This window comes from Bos javanicus, chromosome 11, assembly GCF_032452875.1.
Source record: "Bos javanicus breed banteng chromosome 11, ARS-OSU_banteng_1.0, whole genome shotgun sequence".
Lineage (NCBI taxonomy): Eukaryota > Metazoa > Chordata > Mammalia > Artiodactyla > Bovidae > Bos > Bos javanicus.
The window spans coordinates 103,272,749-103,297,175 of NC_083878.1; the positions used below are offsets into that span (position 1 = coordinate 103,272,749).

The 24,427-nt window shown below is 51.0% G+C and overlaps 1 protein-coding gene across 4 annotated transcripts in view; it reads right to left on the reverse strand.

Moving 5' to 3' along the window:
* Positions 1-24,427, reverse strand: part of NACC2 (NACC family member 2) — an 83,852-nt gene that overhangs the window by 6,054 nt on the left and 53,371 nt on the right. For all 4 annotated transcript variants that reach the window (XM_061434029.1, XM_061434031.1, XM_061434033.1 and 1 more), the window contains 3 exons: positions 2,802-2,966; positions 511-616; positions 118-215 (listed from right to left, as the gene is read on the reverse strand). In XM_061434029.1, the coding sequence (XP_061290013.1) occupies positions 118-215; positions 511-616; positions 2,802-2,966 (369 nt within the window). The remainder of the gene's footprint in view (positions 1-117; positions 216-510; positions 617-2,801; positions 2,967-24,427) is intronic.

Here is a 24,427-nt window from a genome sequence, read left to right on the forward strand (position 1 = left end):
CGACCCCAAGACCGGCTCCCTCTGGGAGAAGCCGCCTTTCCCAGGCTGAGATCCAGGGGTCTGGTGCCTCCTGGAGATGCCCGCCCCCCTCTAGTGACCCCCCAGCCCTCCTCTTACGTTTCACAGCGTTCAGGACGCGGCTGTCCAGCGGCTTGCGGCTCGGGTCGCTGGTGGACGAACGGATGCCTGTGCCACAGCTGTTGGCCAGCGTGTTCCTGGTGGAGGGGCGGGCAGGGGAGGCAGCGTGAGGCGGCGGCAGGAGGGGATGCCACCCACCTGCGCACGCGCCCTACCCACGGTCTGCTGCTTATCTTCCCGGGGGGTCGGGGTGAGGGGCAGGCCCCCCACTCCCCATGACGTGCAGCCAGCATGCTTCTTCACTCGGGGGGTGAAGCCCTCCCCAGGCCCCGGGCTGACACAGGCGTGGAGCTGGGAAGGTGCAGGCCCTACACGCACAGCCTCGCCTAGAGGGGACGAGGCTTCTGCGCCCGCCTGCCCGCAGGGACCTACCTGTCGAAGAAGGTGGCGAGGAGGCGGCGCAGGAGCACCTTGTGCTTCACGCCCGCACACAGGTGGCAGTTCATCAGCTGCCCACGCGTGATGTAGACACCAGAGCCTGCGGCCGTCAGACACAGAGAGAGAGAGGCCCTCAGGCCCAGACCCAGGGCTGCAGGGCCCAGGACGGGCGGACTGCAGGTGAGGGGGAGGCAGGGGGCAGGCGGGGCCTTCCCGACACCGACAGCACCCCTACTCCAGGCCCGGGGACCCCAGGGTGCCCCAGGCCATCCTTGCTCCCTCGGGGTCCTGTCTCCAGGAGGAGGCCGCCTTGGTCACTCGCTTCCATGGGGCGGTCCCCAAACTGCCTTCCGGCCCTCGGGGGAACTGCCCTGGGTGTGGGTTTGGGTAAACCCCTGTCTTGCACCTCAGCTGCTCCCCGATCAAAGAGCTGCGGGCAGGGGTGGGAGGTGGAGTCATGGAGCTCAGGGAGGGGCTCCCCGGCCCAGCACTGACCCTCCCTCCAGCCCAGCGCAAAGGCAGGACTATGCACCCTGCAGTGCTGTTCGCCCCAGGGAGCCCGGTCAGACTGGGCCCACCCAGGGCTCAGCCAACGAAGGGCAGGGATGACCGCAGGCTCAGGCTGCTGGAGCCCCGGTTCACCCCAGATGGTTCACCCCGGATGCTGCCCATGGAGAAAGGAGCTTAGGCCAGAGGCAGTGTCCCCAGCTGGGAGCCACAGGTGTGAAGAACGCAGAAGGGCAGGGAAGCGCTGGGCACAGGCGCAGGGAGCCTCCAGGGCCTCTTTGGGCCTTTGTCTACGATAGAGTATGTACTGAAGCATCTTAGTGAAAAGCAGGAACAAGGCAGCCCTCCCTTCTGCGGGGGCAGAGCAGAAGGCGGGAGGACACCCTGGGAAGACGTGACTCGCCAGCTTGGGGGTGGGGGGCCTTCCCTGGCTTCACGCTTTGTCCCCACCACGAGCCAGGTCTCCAGGGACACCCGTAGCCACGGGGCCAAGAAGCATGTGGCTGATGCTGGATGCAGACCTCCATCGGATGCCCCGGCCAAGACACACTGAGCGTCCCCAAGGGCCTCATCCCGCAAGGTCTGCAGAGCCTCAAACCCAGCAGCGAGACGGGTCACCCTGAGCCACATGGGCCGGACAGCCGCCTCGCAGCGGGGAGATCTGCAAAGGGGGACCAGCAGGAGGCTTGGGGCTGGGGCGGTACCCAGCCAGGGAAGGTGGCCGGCCCACACCCCTCCCCAGCCCAAACAGGCCTCCCCAGGGACCATGCCCACCCACCCCCAGGGCTCCAAGGAACCTGCCCACTCTCAGAGTCCATCCCAGTCCAATGCGGACAGTCCTGGAACTCAGGAGCTGGGCCCTTGCTGGAACGGTAACAGCCAGCATGGGGGCAGGGCGAGTGGGGTATGGCCAGGGGCACCCTCACCCCACCCAGGCCCGTCTAGACCAGCTAACACCGCCTGGCGACTCTCCTGTCGGCTAAAAAGGCCAGGTGGCCCGCTGAGGCGTGGTTTGAGCAGCGAGGATGTCTCGGGCAGAAAAACCCCACGAAGCTGCCCAGGAGCGGCAGGCGGGGTGCTGGACAGGAGTGGGGGCCCAGTGGCCCATGAATTCTCATCTCACTGCTGGACAGCCTTAAACATCTGCAAGGAGGGACGTCCCTGGCCGTCCACTGGTTAGGACTCTGCGCTCTCACTGCCAGGCCATGGTCAGGAAACTAAGATCCCACAAGACTTGTGGCTTGGCCGAGGGGGTGGGGGGGTTGGAATCCACAAGGAGCCGTGAGGCCCAATGAATTCCAACACTGAGAAGACAAATGTTTCCAACAGGCACCAGCCCTAATGGGCTTTGGATCCCACTGCGTTGTCTGTTTTTATAGAAAAAGCGGGTCCATCTAGGAGCCGCTGTGTGGAAGCTGGCGACACTGGCCCTTGAACGTGGCCTCTGGACACTCGGGGGAGCCGGGGGGGGGGCCGGCAAACTCTACAGGACTTGGTTTTAGCCACGACCTAAATTAAAACACAGTCGTGATTGCGGCCCCTGCCAATCAGAAGCCCGACCAGCCCAGGGGATTCAATTAAAATGCTAAATTAATTCAATTGAATAACTCCTCTTCGTGACACATTCTTCTAAAAGGAAATTAAGAGGAAATTTAAGATGTTCTTTTTTTTTCGTTGGTTTGACTGACTGGTGATGAGTAACGCTGTTCACAGCTCCGAAGGAAAAACAAAAGGGGAGGGCCTCTGCAGACAGCAGACGCGGTGGGGCGGGGCCTCACCTGCCACCAGCTCCAGCTTCTCGCCAGGGTCCCCCTCGGAGTAGAGCTTGGGGTGGCAGCGGTACCCGATCTGGCTGATGAGGCTGGCGGGCAGGGCCACCAGGTCGCGGCGGATCAGGACGCAGGAGCGGCTCTCCAGCGGCACCGGCTCCGGCTTCTCTTGCACTGTGGACACAGGACCGCCCGGTCAGGGGCGTCCCGGCCAAGCCCTGGGGCCACAGACGGGGAGAACAGCCCTCCTCCACCCAGGCCAGCGTGAGGGCTGCTCTGTGCCCGCCCTCCCTGTCCACAAGCTGCCGCCCCTGCAGAACCCGAGAGACTAGATAGGGCAGGTGGGGGGATGTCCAGTCCGGTCCAGGAGGCTCCCGGGGCGGGGCAGTGTCCACCAGGCCTCGGAGGACAGCCCGGTAGAGGCGGAGCAGCCGCCTCTGCTGGGGGAGCAAAGGCTCGGGGAGGGGACAGACCTCGTCTTGTCAGCCCCCCACCCAGCCGCTCCTCACAGCAGCCCCTTGCCACACAGCCCCTCTGCCAGTGGGCGCTGCGCCCTCTGCTCCTGGCCAAGAGTGGCTCCATTAATACCATCCAGCAGTGAAGCCGGGGGCGTGGCAGAGCCAGGCAGGGCAGACGCCATGTCTCCACGGCCAGCTCCAAGCCTCTGAGCCTTCAGGGAATGTTCCTGACAGATCACCACTCGGGGAGCACTCAGGGACCCCCAGGCGTGCCAGAACTGCAGCTCTGATGGGGTGGCAGGCGTGGGGGAGGCCCCCTGACGCTCCCCTGACCGAACCCCACCCTGAGCTCAAGCACACCCCGCCCCCATGCCAGGCCAGCCTCCCAACCACCCCCTACTCTCCCACCCCCTGCAGGGTCTCTTGAGGCCTGGTTGGGGTTTCCTCTAGTGCTCGGGATGGAGGGGTGGGTCCTTTGGGCACTTGGTGGGCACCCAGCACACCCCTGTGCCTCACCAGGTGTTGGGAGGCTGAAGGGGAAGCCGAGGGCTTGCCCCCTGCCCACAGGAGTGCCCAGCCAGCAGCCAAGGCAGGGTGAGAGCAGAGGCTGCATGGAGGACTCCACCATGGACAGGACCCCCACTTGCCAGGCTCCATCCCCCAGCACCCTTCAAGCAGGCCCCCGGTTCTTGCCCCTGCCTGTCCCCCTCTCCTCCATGTCCCCCTTCTCCCCAATGCCCCTGCCCTGTTTTCCTGCCTGGCACCAATTCCCCCCAGCACTGTGTGCCCAGGCCTCTCAGCAGGATCAGCAAGAGGCCCGCACCCAGCAAGCCTCCACGCAGACCTGCAGACTGGCACCTTCACCCTGGTTCATGCTCACCCTCGGCCATCAATCTACCCTCTTCACCCTGCTGCTGCGGCCAGAAGGCAGGGCCAGGGCCTGCCTCGTCTGTGTCCCCAGCACACGGGCACACCCGGTCATTCCTGGGAGGGCCACTGCCCCGGCAACTGTGTGGGTGAGAACCCCAGCTGCTCTGGGGCGGGCCACCACACGTCTGGCAGAGCAGCACGGCCCGCAGGGGAGCCCAGGGCCCGACCCCTCCCTTACCCACCCAGCACCCAGGCAACGTCTACAGCTTGGATAGGGCCCCAGGCTGCTCCGATGGACACCGGGTGGGTCTTCCCTGCTGAGAGCAGTGGCTCTTGTCAGCAGCCTTGATGAGCCCTGGGCAGGGCAGGAGGGCACAGCTCATCAGACCCCCAGAACTTGGACAGCCGGAGGGTGGGGGTCAAGGACGCTAGGGGCTGGACGGTCTCCTCCGGGCAGGGGCTCAGGGGCGGAGTCTGTTGGGGAGGTGCCATGACCACTCCCAGAGGGTCAGAGGCAGCCCCTTGGGCTGGCCAGTGACCCCTGCCCTCTGTACTGTGACACCCCGTTGGGCTCACAGGGCAATTCAGCAGGGACACCTGAGCCTGGGGAGGGAGGAGACCAGGTGGGGCTGGGAGAAGGACCTGGAAGCCACACGGGGGCTGCTGTAAAGGGGCTTTGGGAGGGGTGGTGTCAAGGAAGGGTTGCAGCCCCAGAGCTGGAGCAGGTGAGCGTGCATTAGCCCCAGGTTATCTCTGCATCAATCTCTCGTGGGGGAAGGTCAGGGCGACCCAGGCCCTAGGGAACCAGCATTTTGTAAACCACAGGGCGAGTCCCACGGGGTAAGGTAGGGTGGTCAGTCCCATCCCTGAGGATGGGTTGGGGACCCACCTGCTGCTCTTGCTGCCTCACCCAGGGTCCGGGATCACTCACGCTGGAGTCACCCTCAATTCCCAGCAGGGTCCCCCAGGGCCCCCTCTACCCTGTCCCCACAGAGCTCAGCCCTTCCTGGGGAGGCGCCTGCCAACATGCACAGGGTGAGCATGGTACCCGGTGCCTTTGGCCCGGAAGGGGCCAACTCTAGGGCAAAGGAGGGAGCCTCCCGGGAGCTCAGATCAGGGCAGAAGCCAGAAGGGTGGCCGCTCTGGGGGTCGGGCAGCATCTCCCACCTGGCATGTTCGGGGAATGCTGGGCGGGGCGGGTTGGGGGGTGTGTGGGGCAGAATGGCAGAGAGCCGTCAGAATCTTCCAAACCCGGAATTACCCAGGGGCTTGGGGAGCGTAGGAAAAACAACCCGGATGATATTTTAAAACATAATTACCCAGCCCGCCACCCCCCCACCCCAGCCCGCTGTGATTACGCTCACAGACTTGGAGCACAGCGCCAACGCTGGCGCCGTGGCATTTACATAAAGAGCGCTCGCCAGCAGAAATAATCCCATGCACAACCCTCGGCCTCGATGTTTCTCCAAACAGCAGAAGTTGTTTGTGCTCCGCACGTTCCCCCCCCCACCCCAGCCCGGCTCCCCGAGAGCCAGAGGCTGTCAGATCCAGAACAACCAAAAGAGCCTCTTCTATTTCTGCTCCGGCACGTGCCGGATACTGCGCCAGCTAAAAATACCCCCCTGAGCGGCAGCGCATCTGGAAAGGTGCTCCGATTGCTCCGCACACCCCCGGCCCTAAACTACCCTCTGCTGGGTCGGAGCTGAGCCTCTAGCAGCCTCCGTTCTGGGAGGGGTTGTCGAGTCACAGAGAGGCTCCAGGAACCCAGGAGAGCCTGTGCACCCGAGCTCAGTGACGGGGCCCCTCAAGCAGCCCTGGTGGCCTTGGGCAGGTCACCAGGCCTTTGACAGTGCCTGAGGGCAAGGGCAGTGGGAGATGCCTCACTGGGCTGCGTGCAGGGGTCACACCCAGCGCCCCCCGCACTGGGGTGGGGGAACCTGCCGGCCTCCTGCTGCCCCAAGACCCGGGCAGCCGCCTGCAGTGTCAGCGGCCCCGTTTCCACCCCTTTATGATGCTGGTTTCTAGGGTCATGGGCTCCAAATAGTTAGCCCTGTGAAATCTGGTGGGAAGCACGTGAAAGCCATTAGCCACTTGCATGGGGAGGTGAGCGTCTGCCCTGCATGAGGGCGGGTGAGTCATGGTCATAAGGGTCCCAATGGAAGGTTCTGGAACAGAAGCTCAGGTGGACAAACGGGCAGCAGAATCGAGGCCTTGGGGCTGGAGAGAACGCCAGTGCGTCCACGGGGCAGGCAGTGGACCCTGCGGGGGGAAGAGGGGTCCCTGCGGTGCCTTCAAGACTCTGCTGCCCACCTGCCCAGGACACTGAACCCAGAGGGGAGAGACGTCACGCGAGCGAGGTGACACGGATGCCACAGCCTGCAGGACGCGTCGCGTGAGGGCCTGGGGCTGAGGGAGGGGAAGGGGGACAGAACTTCGGCCTGCGAAGAAGATGGCGGTGACGGTTACATACGCGAACCCGCTTGGTTCTGTGCTCTTACAAGTGGTTCTAACAGTAAATCTTCTCTTCGGTATCCTCTGCCACGATAAAGACCCTTTTTCAAAGGAATGAATGGAAGGAGGGAAACTGGGAGCGTCACGCTGCCCACAGCCCGAAACGTCCTCAACCTCCTGAGGGTCACGGGCAGGGAATCTGAAGAACGTGCTGAACCTTCTGCATGGGCAGTGCACAGCAAGACGCCCGGCCCCAGGGTGCCATCACGTGCAGGAGGCTCAGCGGGGCCTGTTCTCGTCCCCAAGTGCAGGTGCGTCCGGGCATCACCATCAGAGCCCCGCCAACACCATGGCCACGCACAGGTGCCCAGGCTGCCCTGGTCCAGCCACTGGGGGGCCCTGTTGAGGTGGGGCAGGGCGGGGAGGGGGCAGAGAAGGTGATGTCCGCTCCACAAAAGTGTATGCCATTTGTTCAGATGGCAGAATAAGAAACCGAGCCCCTAGTCCTTCATGATACAGAAAAACACAAATGAAAACCAAACGGAAAGAAGAACACGGCCCCACGCGACCCGATGCTGGTGGTGACCAAGCCTGCCAGACACAGCGCATGGCCCAGAGCCAGACCCACGTGAGTGAGCTCGACCAATGCGTGACAAACGTGCACAGGGCCCGGCGGGGGAGGCGACAGGCTCCCAACAAGGATCACGCACGAGTCACACGCAGGCGCAGCCAAGCCGAGCACCCGCAAGCCCAGCCAGCACCTTGTGTGAAGACGAACCCAAGTGGGCTGCAGAGCTGAATGTAAACACAAACCCAGAGAACTTTCGGCAGCAAATCTGCAACCTTGGGTTTAGCTAAAAACCTAGACAGAACCCCAAAAGCACAATCACTAAGTTAAATAAGAAACTAAACATCATCACAATGAAAAAAAACTCGTTGTCTACAAAAGATGACCAAGGCAAGATCTGTAAAGTATGTGCCTGACAGAGGAAAACCCTAGGGAAGACAAGGGAAACTCAACCGGAGCAGAACAAACAATTCAACTTTAAAAACGGGCAGAAGAGCTGACCAGATACGTTAGCAGAGAACACATAGACAGCGAATCAGCACAAGATGCTCATCACAAGCCCTTGCTGCTAAGTCACTTCAGTCGTATCCAACTCTGTGCGACCCCATAGACGGCAGCCCACCAGGCTCCCCTGTCCCTGGGATTCTCCAGGCAAGAACGCTGGAGTGGCTTGCCATTTCCTTCTCCAATGCATGGAAGTGAAAAGTGAAAGTGAAGTCGCTCAGTCGTGTCCGACTCTTAGCGACCCCATGGACTGCAGCCCACCAGGCTCCTCCATCCATGGGATTTTCCAGGCAAGAGTACTGGAGTGGGGTGCCATTGCCTTCTCCGCACAAGCCCTCAGAAAAATGGAAATTAAAGCCACGCTGAGACAACACTCCTTGAGGTTAGGACGGCTCGGTGGGACCCAAGCACCGCGAGGACCCAGGGTCCCTGGAACAGTCACGCACCCGCATGCCCAAGCATGAGAACGAGATGGCATAGGCCGCTGGGAACCCCGAGGCCATTTGTTACGAAGTTAGACGTGTGCTGTGCTGAGCCAGCACTCGGCTTCCAGGTGTTTACCCAGGAGAAGAGAGAGAGATGAGCGCCCGACGCCCGGAAGCCTGTGCAGAAATGCCCGCACGGCTCTGTTCACAGACGCCAGCTGGAAACACCCAACATCCCGCATCAGGGGAAGGGACAGCCGGGGAGCCGTCCACATGACGGTCACCACGGGGCCACGAGGTACAAATGGTTGATGCAGTCTGGATGGATTCCAGGTTCGCATGGCCAGTGGAGGACTGGTGTCCAGGGTTACCTCCAGGGCGGGTCCACGCGGAGGGCGCGGCCAAAGACACAGCCAGCACCCGGGGGACAGAGGAGAGGGGCTGCCAGGGCGGGGGGTGGGGGTGGCCATCAGAGCAGCGTGGGCGAGTCCCGGGGCCCTGGAGGCTGGTTGACGGAGCTCTTCCGGGTGGTGGACGCTCAGGTCACACCACCTGGTGCCCGGGAGGCCGCCCAGCCCCCTTCTGCTCAGCTCCAGGTGGCTTCCACTCACGACAAACACACCACAGGTGGGCAATCTGGCTCGTCCCTGCAGCTGCCAGCTCGGTGCCAACTGGACCCGCAGTTTTTAAAGGGCCACACCCGTGATGGACATCCGTGTGTTGGACACCCCTGTCAGCCTCCCAGGAACAGGCCAGGTGGGTTTCCTGCAGGTGCACGCAGGCCCAGGTGGGAGGGATGGGGTGAGCATCCGCAGCCATCGTCCCGCCTTTCCGTGCCTCCTACGTAACCGTGACGCACCAGAGAGTAAGATGCGTCTCGTTTCTCGGATTTAAAACGTCGGGGGGAGGATGCATCCAAGAACCAGTGTAATTTGGCACTTGGGGTAAAAAAAGGAGCAGAAGTCTGGAAAGGAAGAAAAATAAAGGTGGAAACAGAAATTCGAGGCCAAGGCTGCGGAGGACCTATGCGCAAACCCTGGCCAGCAGACCCCCGGAAGCGGGTCACGAAGGGACCCGTGTGGGTCTCGGGGGCCCCACACTCGGGAAGTTCTGGGCTCAGCTGCTGGAAAGACACGGGGGTTGCAGAGGCCTGTCCCTGGATGGTGCCCCAGCCAGACCTGGTGACCGGCCCCTCTGGGACAGCTTGGAACCCTGACACTCCCCCTGGGCAGCTCCACACCCTACTTGGCCCGCCCCACTCAGACCTGGGTTCTGTTTGTTGTTTTTTGCCTCCTGTGTCCGAGTCTGGCCCTGGGAGACCCCACCAGTCGCCTGTCTGGCCTCCCATCCCCCAGAGAGAGCCCAGCAGCTTCTCCCATCGCCACTCTGACCGTGTGCCTCTTCTGTCCCCCATGCTTCCGTCCAGTGCTGACTTAAGAGACGCTCGCAGGCCCGCTGCCCGCCCGTGGATGCCAGGCCGACCGGGGACGCTGCTGGGGACCAGAGTGGGAGGCGAGGGGCCATGAGGGTGGGTGGCTTTCCACCGCATGATCGTTCTGTACTCTAATAAAGCAAGCACAGGCGCTTCCCCAGTGGTCCAGTGGCTCCCAATGCTGGGCGCCCGGGTTCGATCCCTGATTGGGAACTAAGATTCTGCATGCTGCACAGCACGGCCAAAAAAAAAGGACACAGGGGAAGCAGACTGGTAGAGATGGTCATACTAAGTAAGGCAGACAAAGACAGATATCAGATGACATCATTTATACGCAGAATCTTAAAAAAAACCACACAAATGGACTTACAGACACACATTAACAGACTCACAGACACAGAAAACAAGCTTATGGTTAGAAAGGGGAAGGGAAGGGAGGGATAAATTAGGCATTTGGGATCAACATATATACGGTTCTATATATAAAACATAAACCACAAGGACCTACTACATAGGAGAGGGAACTCAACTCAGTATTCTGTAATGAGCTAAAATGGGAAAAGCATTTGAAAAAGAACAGACACCCACGTGTTGCGTAACGAACCACTCAGCTGCACGCCTGAAACTAACACATTACAAATCGGACGGAGAATAGTGGCTGTCCCACAGGGTGGGGTGGGGGGTGACCGCTGGGAGCAGCAAGCCCAAGGAGAGGGGCCAGCAGCTAGGGGCCGGGCAGACAGACAGAGGGGTCGAGAGCCCGCAGAGACTCCAGGGATCCTGGCCGGGAGCCGGCACCTGGACACAGCTTCCCAAGTTCTCTTCAGTGTATCTGCCGACCGCTAAGTAGCACGCGTGCAGAACCAGAGGCAGAAAAGCCATTGCCAAGAAACAGAAAAACAACTTAAGTCAGGAATGTGGTGTCCCACATGTGAGCTAGACAAGCATCGGATTTGAGGGCCTGCAGAGGAGGCGGTGCTCAGGGGAACACCAAGGACTTCACCAAGACCCGGGAACAGCCGGGGCCCACGAGCAGGGCGGCCAGGAGTGCCCCACCGGACTTACTCCAGCAGGTCACATCACTTCCTGACAAACCCGAGGGTCTCTCGCGAAGGACTCTAAAGGCAGGTCCCAGACCCTGTGAGGAGCAGCTCTGCTTAGAGCTTCCAAAATGTATTCACACGTCATGAAGCGTTCAATAAAAAAATCACCAGGGGGACTTCACGGTGGTCCAGTGGTTAAGATCCCGCCTGCCAACGCAGGGGACACAGGTTCAATCCCTGATCCGAGAAGATCCCACACGCTGCAGGGCTATAACTACTGAAGCCCCCGAGAAGCCACCACTGCAGCTAGAGGAAGCCGACGAGCGGCGACAAAGACCCAGCGCAGTCAGAAATGAGAGATTAAGAAAAAACTCACCGTCCACAAAAAGACATTCGATCGGACCCACAGGCGATCTGGAACAGAATATAGGCAGAGTCTGTCTTTCAAATAACCTCTCTTCATGTGTGCAAGGAATGTACAAGACGCAGAATTTCACCAGAAAACTAGAATCAGTGAAAAAATCAAATGCTAGGAAGATGATTGGTTCAGGAGTAAATTAAACAGAGCAGATGAGAAGATTGGTGAACCGGAAAATAACTCAGTCCAAAACATGCAGACGGAAGCTGCAGAAGAAAAAAGAAAAGTCGTGAAACAGAACAGAGCTTACGGGGAATTCGTAGGACGCAGTGAGCGCACAACACTCGTGCCCCGGGAGCCCCGGCAGGAGCGTGTGTGCACGTGGGGCGCTGTCGTGACCGAGGATTCCGAGCTGATCAAAGACATGCAGTCACGACAAGACAGTGACCCCAGGGACTTCCCCAGGGGTCCCGTGGTTGACTTCACCCTCCAGGGCAGGCAGCGGGGGGTTCAATCCCTGGCAGGGGACCTGGGATCTCACGTGCCTCACAGTCGGAAATCCAAAACACAGAACTGAAGCACTGTTGTAACAGATTCAACAAAGACTTTAAAAACGGTCCACGTTAAACAACAACAACGAAAAACTGATCCCAGACAGAGGGTAACACAGGAAGACACGGAAAAAATAAATGTGCAGATAAGTATAAACACAGGTGTTTCAAACAACGATGACAAAGGCTGCAGCTAAAAACACGCAAAGGCTCTCACCCCTACCCAGGATGACAGGGGGACAGAAAGGGGGCTAAAGTCGTGGTGGTCTTGGCAAGCAGCGGAGGGGGAAGGTCCCTGAAGGAAGGCTGGGAGTCAAGATGACCTCCAAGCCTTAAGAGACCAGCTGTTGCTTATGTGCTAAGTTGCACCTCACTCTTTGTGACCCCGTGGGCTGCAGTTTGTCTGCTGATCTCTAAGGACTTCCCAGATGTTCAGTTCAGTTCAGTCGCTCAGTTGTGTCTGACCATGGACTGCAGCACACCAGGCTTCCCTGTCCATCACCAACTCCCGGAGCTTACTCAAACTCAGATCCATCGAGTCAGTGATGCCATCCAACCATCTCATCCTCTGTAGTCTCCTTCTCCTTCTACCCTCAATCTTTCCCAGCATCAGCGTCTTTTCCAGTGAGTCAGTTCTTTACATCAAGTGGCCAAAGTACTGGAGCTTCAGCTTCAGCATCAGTCCTCCCAATGAATATTCAGGACTGATTTCCTCTAGGATTGACTGGTTTGATCTCCTTGTAGTCCAAGGGACTCTCAAGAGTTTTCTCCAACACCACAGTTCAAAAGCATCAATTCTTCAGCGCTCAGATTTCTTTATGGTCCAACTCTCATATCCATACATGACCACTGGAAAAACCATAGCTTTGATCAGACATACCTTTGTCAACAAAGTAATGTCTCTGCCTTTTAATATGCTGTCTAGGTTGGTCACAGCTTTTCTTCCAAGGAGCAAACATCTTTTAATTTCATGGCTGCAGTCACCATCTGCAGTGATTCTGGAGCCCAAGAAAAGAAAGCCTGTCACTATTTCCATTGTTTCCCCATCTATTTGCCATGAAGTGATGGCACTTCCCAGGTGGCTCAGTGGTAAAGAACCACCTGCCAATGCAGGACATGTGACAGGAACTATGGGTTGAATCCCAGGGTTGGGAAAGTCCCTTGAAAGAGGAAATGGCAACCCACTCCAGTATTCTTGCCTGGAGAATCCCATGGACAGAGGAGCCTGGCAGGCTACAGTTCACAGGGTTGCAAAGAGTCGGACACGGCTGAGCACGCACGCATGGACTGCAGCCCACCAGACACCTGTGTCCACGGGCATTCTCCAGGCAGAATACTGGAGTGGGTAGTCATTTCCTTCTCCAGGGGATCTTTCCGACCCAGGGATCATACCTCTGTTTCCTGCATTGGCAGGAAGATTCTTTACACTGAGCCACCAGGGAAGCCCTCAAGAGACCAGTAGGCAAATTTAAAACAGGCATAGAAAAACAAATAAACAGATTAAAGTACTTGATTAGCCTAAAGAAAGAGGAAAAATGGAGAAGCCACAGTAGATCAGGGGAAAAAAAAGTAGATGAAACCCTCAAATACCAGTAGTTCATGAAATGTAGGTGGACTAAACACTCCAATGAAGAATTGTTAAAGACTGTGTAAACAAACAAACAAAAATAGGAGACGCTCTTACACAAAAGGACAAGGAAAGTCTGAAAGCAAAAGGTTGGGGACAAGATGCAGCAGGTGAACATCAAAGAGAAGGGCGCGGGGCAGCTCCGCTGACGTAGGCCCACGCAGACTTCAAAGCAAGGGCCCTTCCTGGTGCCGTGGGATATTTCCAAGAAGACCAGCTCGCCAAGAAGATAAAACAAGCCAGTGAAAAGATAGAGCAGGGCCCAGATCACAGCTTCACAACAACTGGCAGAGCTGCAAGGGGAAATGGCGCATCTACCGTACACCTGTAGACGCGAACACCCGCTCTGGGGAGCCAACCAGTGTAAGAAGAAAACAGCACGTCAGAAAGCCTGTGTAAGACTCGATGTCATTGTCGGTGCAGTTTATCAGGCTGAACAAGGCAGTTTTCTCCAGCGCACGTAGAACGTGTCCCAGGGTACAGAGTGAGTCTCAGCAGATGCCAGCGCAATGGAGCGCGTGCAGGCGGCTCTGAGACCGCGGGAAACAACAAACCAGAGATTACGACAAGAGGATGACCAGAAATCCAAAACAGGTTTGAAATTTTAAACCCACATAACACCCTTAGATAACCCAAGGGTCAAGGGAAAACAACCACAAAAGCACTGAAAATTATTTTTAACTGAATAATAATGGAAATAACAACATATCAAAATGTGTTGGGTAGAATGAAGCCATGATGAGCAGGAAATGGATAGTCCTTGAGCGAGTATCTTTGAAAAGGCTGAGAAATCAACTGACCACAAAAACTCGAGAAAGAATAGCAGGTTAACTCAGAGAAAGTAGAAATAAACTGAAATTAAATATATATATTTAATTTAAAATTAATAATTGAATATATAAAAAACATATAATTTTTTTCATATATAATAAATTAAAATTGTATATACAATTACATATATTATATATAATTATATATGTTTATATATATATATATATAAAGCACAGTTGACCCTTATACAATGTGAGGGTTGGGGCACCCACCCCCCTGAGTAGTTGCAAATCTACGTAAAACTTTTGTCTTCCCGAAACCTAACTACTAATAATTTACTGTTGACCAGAAGCCTTACATATGTAGTCAGTTCATACAGATTTTGCATGTTATATATATTTATACTGTATTCTTAAAGTCAGCTAAAGAAAAGAAAATGTTATTAACAAAACCGTAAGGAAGAGAATATATTTACAGTACTGGGCTGTATTTACTGATGTCCTTGTTTCCGCTGTCTGTTTGCAAGGTGAATCACCTGTCAGCACCTACACTAATACTGTCCTACATGACACGAAGCACGGCAGGTATCAACATGTCAGTGGTCCAAGACATCAAAAAAGGAAAGACAGTGTGGAAAAGAAATGCATATTTATTTACAAGTACTGCATTTATTGCAAAAAACCTATATATAAGTGGACCCGTGCAGTTGGCAGGTCAACCGTATACATAAGAGAGAAAAAGCCAAAAGTTGGCTCTTTGAAAAGACTAGTGCGTCGGAACTTTCCTGGAGATCCAGGGGTTAAGACTTACCATCCAGTGCAGGGGTACAGGTTTGATCCCTGCTTGAGGCACAAGATCCCACATGCCTTGGGGCCAAAAACCCAGAGCATAAAACGGCAGCAGTACTGCCACGCATTCAATAAAGACTTTTAAAAAATGACTCACAAATTTTTTTTCATGACTAATATGTTGGAAAATCCCCAGCAAGCCTAAATGAAGGATAACGAGGTGAAAAGACCCTCATTAACAATATTAAATGCTACTGTTGTATGAACATGACACAGCAGATTCTATAGAATGGAGGTTGGCAGACTTACTGCAAAGGGTCATAGGGTCAGTCTTTAGGCTGCGTTCTGTTGCATACCCTTCTTTGTTTCCCCGTTTTCCTTCCAAACTTTTCGAAACTATAAACAGCATCCTTCGTGTGGGGGCGGCGCCCACACGAGCCAGGGGGCAGAACTCTCTGTGTCATAGTTTGCTACTTTCTTCCACAAACATTAGGAAGATTTTAAGAGGATATTAGTAGTAGATTCACGCCAATAAATTTGAAAATTAGCTGAGGCCCATAAGCTTCTAGAGAAATGTAACTTAACCAACATTGACGCAAGAAGAGACAGAAATCTGAACCGGGACCTAGTAAATATAAATCTGAAAAACATCATCCGGCAAAAAACTCTTGGCCTGCATGGCTTCACCTGTGTATTACTTCAAATATTTAAGAAGGAAGTCAGCTAATCTTATACAGACTCTGCCAGGTCATTTTATAAAAGGGGCGGGGGTGACTCTCAATTCATTTTATGAGGCCAGATGATTCTGCCAGCAAAAAGGGAAACGTGACCTTAAAGGAAAATTAGAGGGCCCCCTCTCTTGTCCATATGTTACAAAACTCCTAAAGGAAATATGACCCATATGAAAAGCATGGGCTTGTCCCACATGGCTGGCGACCCAGGCACTGGGTCCAAACTCTCGCCTCCCCTGAGGTGGCTTTGAGGAACCTGTACTAGCACCAAGGCTTCCCAGGTGGCTCAGATGGTAAAAAAAAATCCACCTGCAATGCAAGAGACAGGGGTTCAATCCCTGGGTCAGGAAGAGCCCCTGGAGGAGGGCATGGCAACCTACTCCAGTATTCTTGCCTGGAGAATCCCATAGACAGAGGAGACTGGAGGGCTATGGTTCATGGGGTCACACAGAGTCTGAAGCAACTGAGCACGCGTGTGCGCACGTGCACACACACACACACACCCCAGCACCCACAGTGCTTGTGCTGTGTGTGGGTTGGGGGGGGTATTCATTTAACAGGATTCGCAATGCTCTAGGCTGGAGCTCTGGACAACTGTAGGGGGCAGGGGGCACTCTCTACAGAGCCAGGGGCTCCACGCGCAGAGTCTGGCTGGAGAGGGGTGGCTTCCTTGATTTAGCAACTGCCAGACACCTGTTGGAAAAGGCAATGGCACCCCACTCCAGTACTCTTGCTTGGAAAATCCCATGGATGGAGGAGCCTGATGGGCTGCAGTCCATGGGGTCACGAGGAGTCGGACATGACTGAGTGACTTCACTTTCACGCACTGGAAAAGGAAAAGGCAATCCACTCCAGTGTTCTTGCCTGGAGAATCCCAGGGACAGCAGAGCCTGGTAGGCTGCCGTCTATGGGGTCGCACAGAGTTGGACACGACTGAAGCGACTTAGCAGCAACAGCAGCAGACACCTGACATCTCACCTGTCTCTCCTACCTGCGGCCTCCTTCTAGGAAATGAACACTGATGAGGGTGTCCCAGCTCTAGAAAACCTCTCTCAAAAGGGCAAAAATATTAGGCACTTGAATCCAGGGGTAATAAAAAAGGATCCTACGTCACAAGGTTGAACTTATTCCAGGAACATAAGGTCTTTTAATATTCAAAAGCAAGTTATAACATTAACAAAGCAGAATAGGAAAACTATATGACTATTTCAATATTTAAAGAAAAGGCTTTTTAAATCTTTTTTTTTTGGCCATGCTGCACAGCACGTGGGATCTTAATTCCCAGACCACGAATCGAACCTGCATCCCCTGCAGCAGAAGCACAGAGTCTCAATAACTGGGCCACCAGGGAAGTCTGAAAAAGCTTTTGTTCAAATATAACACTTATTTATGAAAAAAAAATACTCAACCTAAGAAAGAAAACTTCCTTCATCTGATAAACTGTATCATACACACACAAAAGCCTTGAGCAAATATCCTACTTAAAGATGAAATATTGATAGCTTCTCCAGAGTTTGGAAAGGAGACAAGAATGAATGAGAAACCCTGGCCAGTACAGTCAGGCAAGAAAGAAAATTAAAAGGGGAAGAACAGGAATAAATAAATAAAGTGGTCATTTTTAGCAGATGACATGACTGTACACAGAGAAAATCCAAAAGAATCTGCAAGCAAACTGTTAGAATAAATAAGTGAATTTAGCTAGGTGGCCAGATTTTTTTTTTAAAAACCAATTTGTTTCTAGATACTAGTAACAAATAATGAAAAAGAGAGAGAGAGAGACTTAAATACCATGTGGATTAAGACCAAAAAAATGAATTTCTAGGAATAAATCTAATGAAAGATGGACTGGAAAACTACAAAATATTCCCAAGAAAAATGGAAAAAGAGGAAGATAAATGGAGGGATGCACCCAATCTTATAGACAGCGGTTCACCTTAGACTAATCTGGAAGGTCAATGAAATCCACCAGCTTCCAAGAGGAATTGTGTGACATTTGAGAAACTGGTACTGAAAGGATAAACAAATGCAAAAAAGAGCCAAAGCAAGGCAGCAGTAAGGAGCAAAAACCTGGAAGATTTACACTGTATAGACATCAGGAGACTGGGGGCTGGCAGAGACAGACGGAACAGACCCAAGCTCAGAGAGAATTCATACATTTTACAGACATCTAGGGTCAATACAGGGGAACTGTCGCATTGGTGTGGAAAAGGTGGTCTTCTCAATAGAAAGTGGTAGATCGGCTGGAAAGTCATATGAGAAAAAAGTAAATCTTCAGCCCCATGTCACCCACATTAAAAAAACACACAATTCCAGATATACTACAATGTTGAGACAACTGACTTAGCATGGACAGTTGATTACATAGCAGTGCCATGTCAAAATTGAATTTCCTGAGTTTTGAACATTGTGTTGTGTTTATGCAAGAGAATATCCCCTGGATAAACAACACTCAGTATTTTGGAGTAAAAGAGCATAGGATCTTCAACTGTTCTGAAATAGTTCAGGAAAAAAAAAAAAGAAAAACAACTACACACAAAAAGTGAAACATGAACAGGATGAAAAGGCAAAAACGACACTGAAAGATGACCCCCCAGGTCAGCAGGTGCCCAACAGGCTACTGGAGAAGAGCGGAGAATTCACTCCAGGAAGAATGAAGAGATGGGGCCAACGCAAAAGCAACGCCCAGCTGCGGATGGGACCGGTGATGGGAGTAAAGTCCAACGCTGCAAAGAACAATACTGCACAGGAACCTGGAATGTCAGGTCCATGAATCAAGGCAAACTGGAAGTGGTCAAACAGGAGATGGCAAGAGTGAACATTGACATTTTAGGAATCAGTGAGCTAAAATGGACCAGAACGGGAGAATTTAATTCAGATGACCATCATATCTACTACTGTGGGCAAGATTCCCTTAGAAGAAATGGAGTGGCCATCACAGTCAACAAAAGAGTCCAAAATGCAGTACTTTGGTGCAACCTCAAAAATGACAGAATGAGCTCTGTTCATTTCCAAGGCAAACCACTCAATTATCACAGTAATCCAAGTCTATGCCCGGACCACTAATACCTAAGAAGCTCAAGCTGAATGGTTCTATGAAGACCTACAAGACCTTCTAGAACTAACACTAAAAAATATGTCCTTTTCATTATAGGGGACTGGAAGGCAAAAGCAGGAAGTCAAGAGATACCTGGAGTAACAGGCAAGTTTGGCCTTGGAGTACAGAATGAAGCAGGGCAAAGGCTAACAGTTGTGCCAAGAGAACGCACTGGTCATAGCAAACACCCTCTTCCAACAACACAAGAGAAGACTCTATACATGGACATCACCAGATGGTCGACACTGAAATCAGACTGATTATATTCTTTGCAGCAAAAGATGGAGAAGCTCTATGCAGTCAGCAAAAACAAGACCAGGAGCTGACTGTGGCTCAGATCATGAACTCCTTATTGCCAAATTCAGACTTAAATTGAAGAAAGTAGGGAAAACCACTAGACCATTCAGGTATGACCTAAATCAAATCCCTTACAATTATACAGTGGAAGTGACAAATAGATTCAAGGGACTAGATCTGATAGACAGAGCGCCTGAAGAACTATGGATGGAAGTTCTTGACACTGTACAGGAGGCAGTGATCAAGACCATCCCCAAGAAAAAGAAATGCAAAAAGGCAAAATGGTTGTCTGATGAGGCCTTACAAATAGCTGAGAAAAGAAGAGAAGTTAAAGGCAAAGGAGAAAAGGAAAGATATAACCATTTGAATGCAGAGTTCCAAAGAATAGCAAGGAGAGATAAAGTCTTCCTCAGTGATCAATGCAAAGAAATAGAGGAAAACAATAGAATGGGAAAGACTAGAGATCTCATCAAGAAAATTAGAGATACTTATTAGTATCTCTAATCTTTAGAGAATCTTTAGAGAAAATTAGAGGAACTTTTCATGCAAGATGGGCTCGATAAAGGACAGAAATGGTATGGATCTAATAGAAGCAGAAGATATTAAGAAGAGGTGTACAAAAAAGATCTTCACGACCCAGATAATCACGATGGTGTGATCACTCACCCAGAACCAGACATCCTGGAATGTGAAGTCAAGTGGGCCTTAGGAAGCATCACTACGAACAAAGCTAGTGGAGGTGATGGAATTCTAGTTGAGCTATTTCAGATCCTAAAAGATGATGCTGTGAAAGTTTTGCACTCAATATGCCAGCAAGTTTGGAAAACTCAGCAGTGGCCATAGGACTGGAAAAGGTCAGTTTTCATTCCAATCCCAAAGAAAGGCAATGCCAAAGAATGTTCAAACTACTGTACAATTGCACTCAACTCAGTTCAGTTCAGTTCAGTCCAGTTCAGTCGCTCAGTCATGTCTGACTCTTTGTGACCCCATGGACCACAGCACGCCAGGCCTCCCTGTCCATTACCAACTCCTGGAGTATCTCACACGCTAGAAAAGTAATGCTGAAAATTCTCCAAGCAAGGCTTCAACAGTACGTGAACCAAGAATTTCCAGATGTTCAAGCTGGATTTAGAAAAGGCAGAAGAACCAGAGATCAAATTGTCAACATCCACTGGATCATCAAAAAAGCAAGAGAGTTCCAGAAAAACATCTGCTGCTGCTGCTGCTGCTGCTAAGTCGCTTCAGTTGTGTCCGACTCTGTGCAACCCCATAGACAGCAGCCCACCAGGCTCCACCGTCCCTGGGATTCTCCAGGCAAGAACACTGGAGTGGGTTGCTATTTCCTTCTCCAGTACATAAAAGTGAAAAGTGAAAGTGAAGTCGCTCAGTCGTGTCCGACTCCCAGCGACCCCATGGACCACAGCCTACCAGGCTCCTCCATCCATGGGATTTTCCAGGCAAGAGTACTGGAGTGAGGTGCCATTGCCTTCTCCAAGAAAAATATATATTTCTGCTTTAATGACTACACCAAAGCCTTTGACTGTGTGGATCACAACAAACTGCAGAACATTCTGAAAGACATGGGAATATCAGACCACCTTACCTGCCTCATGAGAAATCTGTATGCAGGTCAAGAAACAATAGTTAGAACCAGACATGGAATAATGGACTGGTTCCAAATTGGGAAGGGAGTATTGTCAAGGCTATATATCGTCACCATGCTTATTTAACTTATATGTAGAATACATTATGAGAAATGCCGGGCTGGATGAAGCACAAGCTGGAATCAAGATTGATGGGAGAAATATCAATACTCAGATATGCAGATACACCACTCTTATGGAAGAAAATGTAGAAGAACTAAAGAGCCTCTTGATGAAAGCCAAAGAGGAGAGTGAAAAAGTTGGCTTAAAACTCAACATTCAGAAAACTAAGATCATGGCATCCGGTCCCATCACTTCATGACAAATAGATGGGGAAATAGTGCAAACAGTGACAGACTTTCTTTTCTTGGGCTCCAAAATCACTGCAGATGGTGAGTGCAGCTATGAAATTAAAAGCTGTTTGCTCCTTGGAAGAAAAGCTATAACAAATCTAGATAGCATATTAAAAAGTAGAGACATTACTTTGCCAACAAATGTCCGTCTAGTCAAAGTTATGGTTTTTCCAGTGGTCATGAATGGATGTGAGAGTTGGACCATAAAGCTGAGTGCTGAAGAACTGATGCTTTTGAACTGCTTTGTTGGAGAAAACTTTTGAGAGTCCCTTGGACTGCAAGGAGATCCAACTAGTCCATCTTAAAGGAAATCAGTTCTGAATATTCATTGGAAGGACTGATGCTGAAGCTGAAGCTCCAATACTTTGGCCACCTGATGTGAAAAACTGACTCAATGGAAAAGACCCTGATGCTGGGAAAGATTGAAGGCAAGAGGAGAAGGGGGTGACAGAGAATGAGATGGTTGGATGGCATCACCAACTCAATGGACATGAGTTTGAGCAAGCTCTGGGAGTTGGTGATGGATAAGGAAGCCTGGCGTTCTGCAGTCCATGGGGTTGCAAAGAGTTGGACAGGACTGAAGACTGAACTGAACTGAAAAAGCGAAGAAGAATCATAAAGCAAATATGGCAAATTCTTACCAGGTAATGAGTCTGAGGAAAATGTATACAGGAGTTCTTTGTACTTTTCTTGAAATATCTCTGTTAAATTTAAAATGATTTCAAATCAGAAAAAAAAAAATTAAGGGTACATAGAGAATATCACAATGACCATGAGGTAAAGGAAGACTTCTTTAAACATGATATCAAAATTGCCATTGAAAAAAAAAATTGCCATTGAAAAAGAAAAAAAATTAATAAGCTTACTACATCAAAATTATATTAAGAAGATGACAAGTTGTAGAGCGGGAGGGAGAAGCTATTTAAAACTTTTAAACTGACAAAAGAGGCCTATCCCAAGTAGACAGAGCTCCTGAGAAGCTGTGAGAAAAGAACAGACAACTCGCTCTACAAACATGTGGGAAAGGTTTAAATGGGCACTTCACAAAGGAAGGACTTCCCTGGTGGCTCAGATGGTATAGTGTCTGCCTACAGTGTGGGAGACCTGGCTTCGATCCCTGGGTCAGGAAGATCCTCTGGAGAAGGAAATGGCAACCTATTCCAGTCCTCTTGCCTGGAAAATCTCATGGACGGAGGAGCGTAGTAGGCCACAGTCCCTGGGGTCGCAGAGAGTCAGACACGACTGAGCGACTTCACTTCACTTCACAAAGGAAGACGGCCAAACTGCCCAAAGTATGAACAAGTGCTCAAACTCATCACTCATTATGGAAATTCCACTTCACTATAAGAGATTCGGGACAACAGATTGCCTGCCAGTGCTCAACATTCACGATGTCCGGCATCTGTTACAAAATTAACAGATACACGAAGAATCACAAAAAAGGGACTTGCCTGGTGATCCAGAGGCTAAGACTCCACACTCCCAATGCAGGGTGACCAGGTTCGATCTCTTCAGGGAACTAGATGCATGCCGCACCTAAGACCCAGCACAGCCAAATTAAAAAAGAAAGAAAGAAAAACAAACCACAGAAAGGAGATCCTAAGGAGGAGAAAAACCGGTAGGCAGAAACAGACTAAGAAATGACAAAGAGGAGGGCGTTAACAGGCAAAGACTTTAAACCAGCTAGAAACACCATCAGAAAATAGTTTTAAAATGTCAAAGCCCAAACTCATGAGGGGAGAAATGTAACATACAAATAAGAACAAAATGGAACCACGAAAAAGATCAGTGACCACGAGGAAATAGCAATGGAAACCCCTCCATCTAAAGCCTAAAGAGAAAAAAGGCTCTACGCTAATAAATAAACAAAGCCTAGGGATCTCAGGGGCAAAAGCATGTTTAATTGGAGTCATGCGGGGAGGGGCACAAGATAATTGAAGGAATTATGGTATAAGTGCACGCGCCCAAAAAGCCCAACAAACTGTAAGCAGAGATAAAAGCAGCCTAAAAAGAAAAGACACAACTTGTAAAGAGACACACAGAGAAAAATGACTTTGATTTCCTGAGGGGGCGGAAAATGCATTTCAGAAAACAAGAGAATGTCTACAGAAAGCAGAAAGTAATAGTCAACCTAGAATTCTATATCCAGCAAAAATACCCTTTAAAAACAAAGGTGACCATTGTATAGTGAAAGTTAATTTCACTGCATATATAAATTATACTTCAATAAGGCAGATTTTTAAAAAGGTGATATAAAAACCTCCTTGTAATTTTTGGGGATTCATCACTAGTCCATCACTGGGACTGTAAGAAATGTTAAAGGAAATTCTTTAAGCAGAAGGAAAATGACACCAGATAGAAACCAATCTGTATCAAGTGTAAAGAACTGGACAAGGTAAACATGTGGGCAAATATAATAGTTTTTTTCATATTTTAAATTTCTTCAAAAGTAAATGAGACATCCACATGAGAAAAATATTCAGAACCTTGACCGTATCTCTGACTTTATACAACAATTAACTCAAAATGGGCCACAGACTAAATGTAAAACCCAAAGCCATAAAACATCTAGGATAAACCATAGCGGGAACATTTTTTATAATTTTGTTAGGTAAAGACTCAAATGCAACACCAAAAGCATGATCTGTAAGATAAATGATTAACCACTTAAACTTCATCAAAAATTTTAAATGTCTAAGAAAGACATTATTAAGAGGAAGAAAAGACAAACTACAGTCTGGTGGAAAATGTTTAGAAATCACATATCCAACAGAGGATTTTCCTCTGGAAGGTATATAGAATACACAATATCAACGATACTCAATATTCCAACCACCCAATAAAAAGAGGACAAAGACTCAAAAAGGCATGGGTATACAGATGGCAAACAAATACACAATCGATATTCCACATCATTAGACATTAGAGAAATACAAATTAAACCTGCAGGGAGACACCACCACAGACCTTGAGGACAACTTAAAAAAAAAGACAAGACAAAGCCAAGTGCTGATGAGAACATGGAGCAACAGGAGCTCTCGCTCTGCTGGCTGTGACGCAAAGAGACAGAACGATTCCAGAAAAGTGTTCGGGCAGTTTCTTACAAAGTTAAACACGTCTTACCATACCACCTATGACCTCACTGCTAGGCTAATTTACCAAATAGAACTGAAAACTGAAGTGTGTGCAAAACCCTTTTTCTTTTTTGCATGTTTGCAGCAGCTCAATTCATAACCACTAAAAACTAGGAAAAACTACAGGTCCTTCGACTGGCAAATATTGGGTTGGCAAAAAGTTCATTTGCCAAAAAGTTCATTTGCCAAAAAGTTCATTCTTCTTTCTGTAAGATGTTAAACCCACTGTGGGAGTACTACTCAGCAGTTAAAAAACAAACGAACCAAGAACGCACACAAAAAGAATGAATCTCAAATGCGTTCTGACTCAGAACACCACACACTGTGTGATTCTACTGATGGGACAAAACCAGACCAGTGGCTGCAGGAGTTGGGGGAGAGGAAGAAAAGACTACAATGGGGGCCTCACAGGGATAAGGATATGTGTGAGGGACACTGCTCTGGGTCTTGATTATGGAGGTGATCACATGACTATATGCATTTGTTTAAACTCAGAGAGTAATGTGCCCAAGAGAAGAAATTCTACTCTAAATTGTA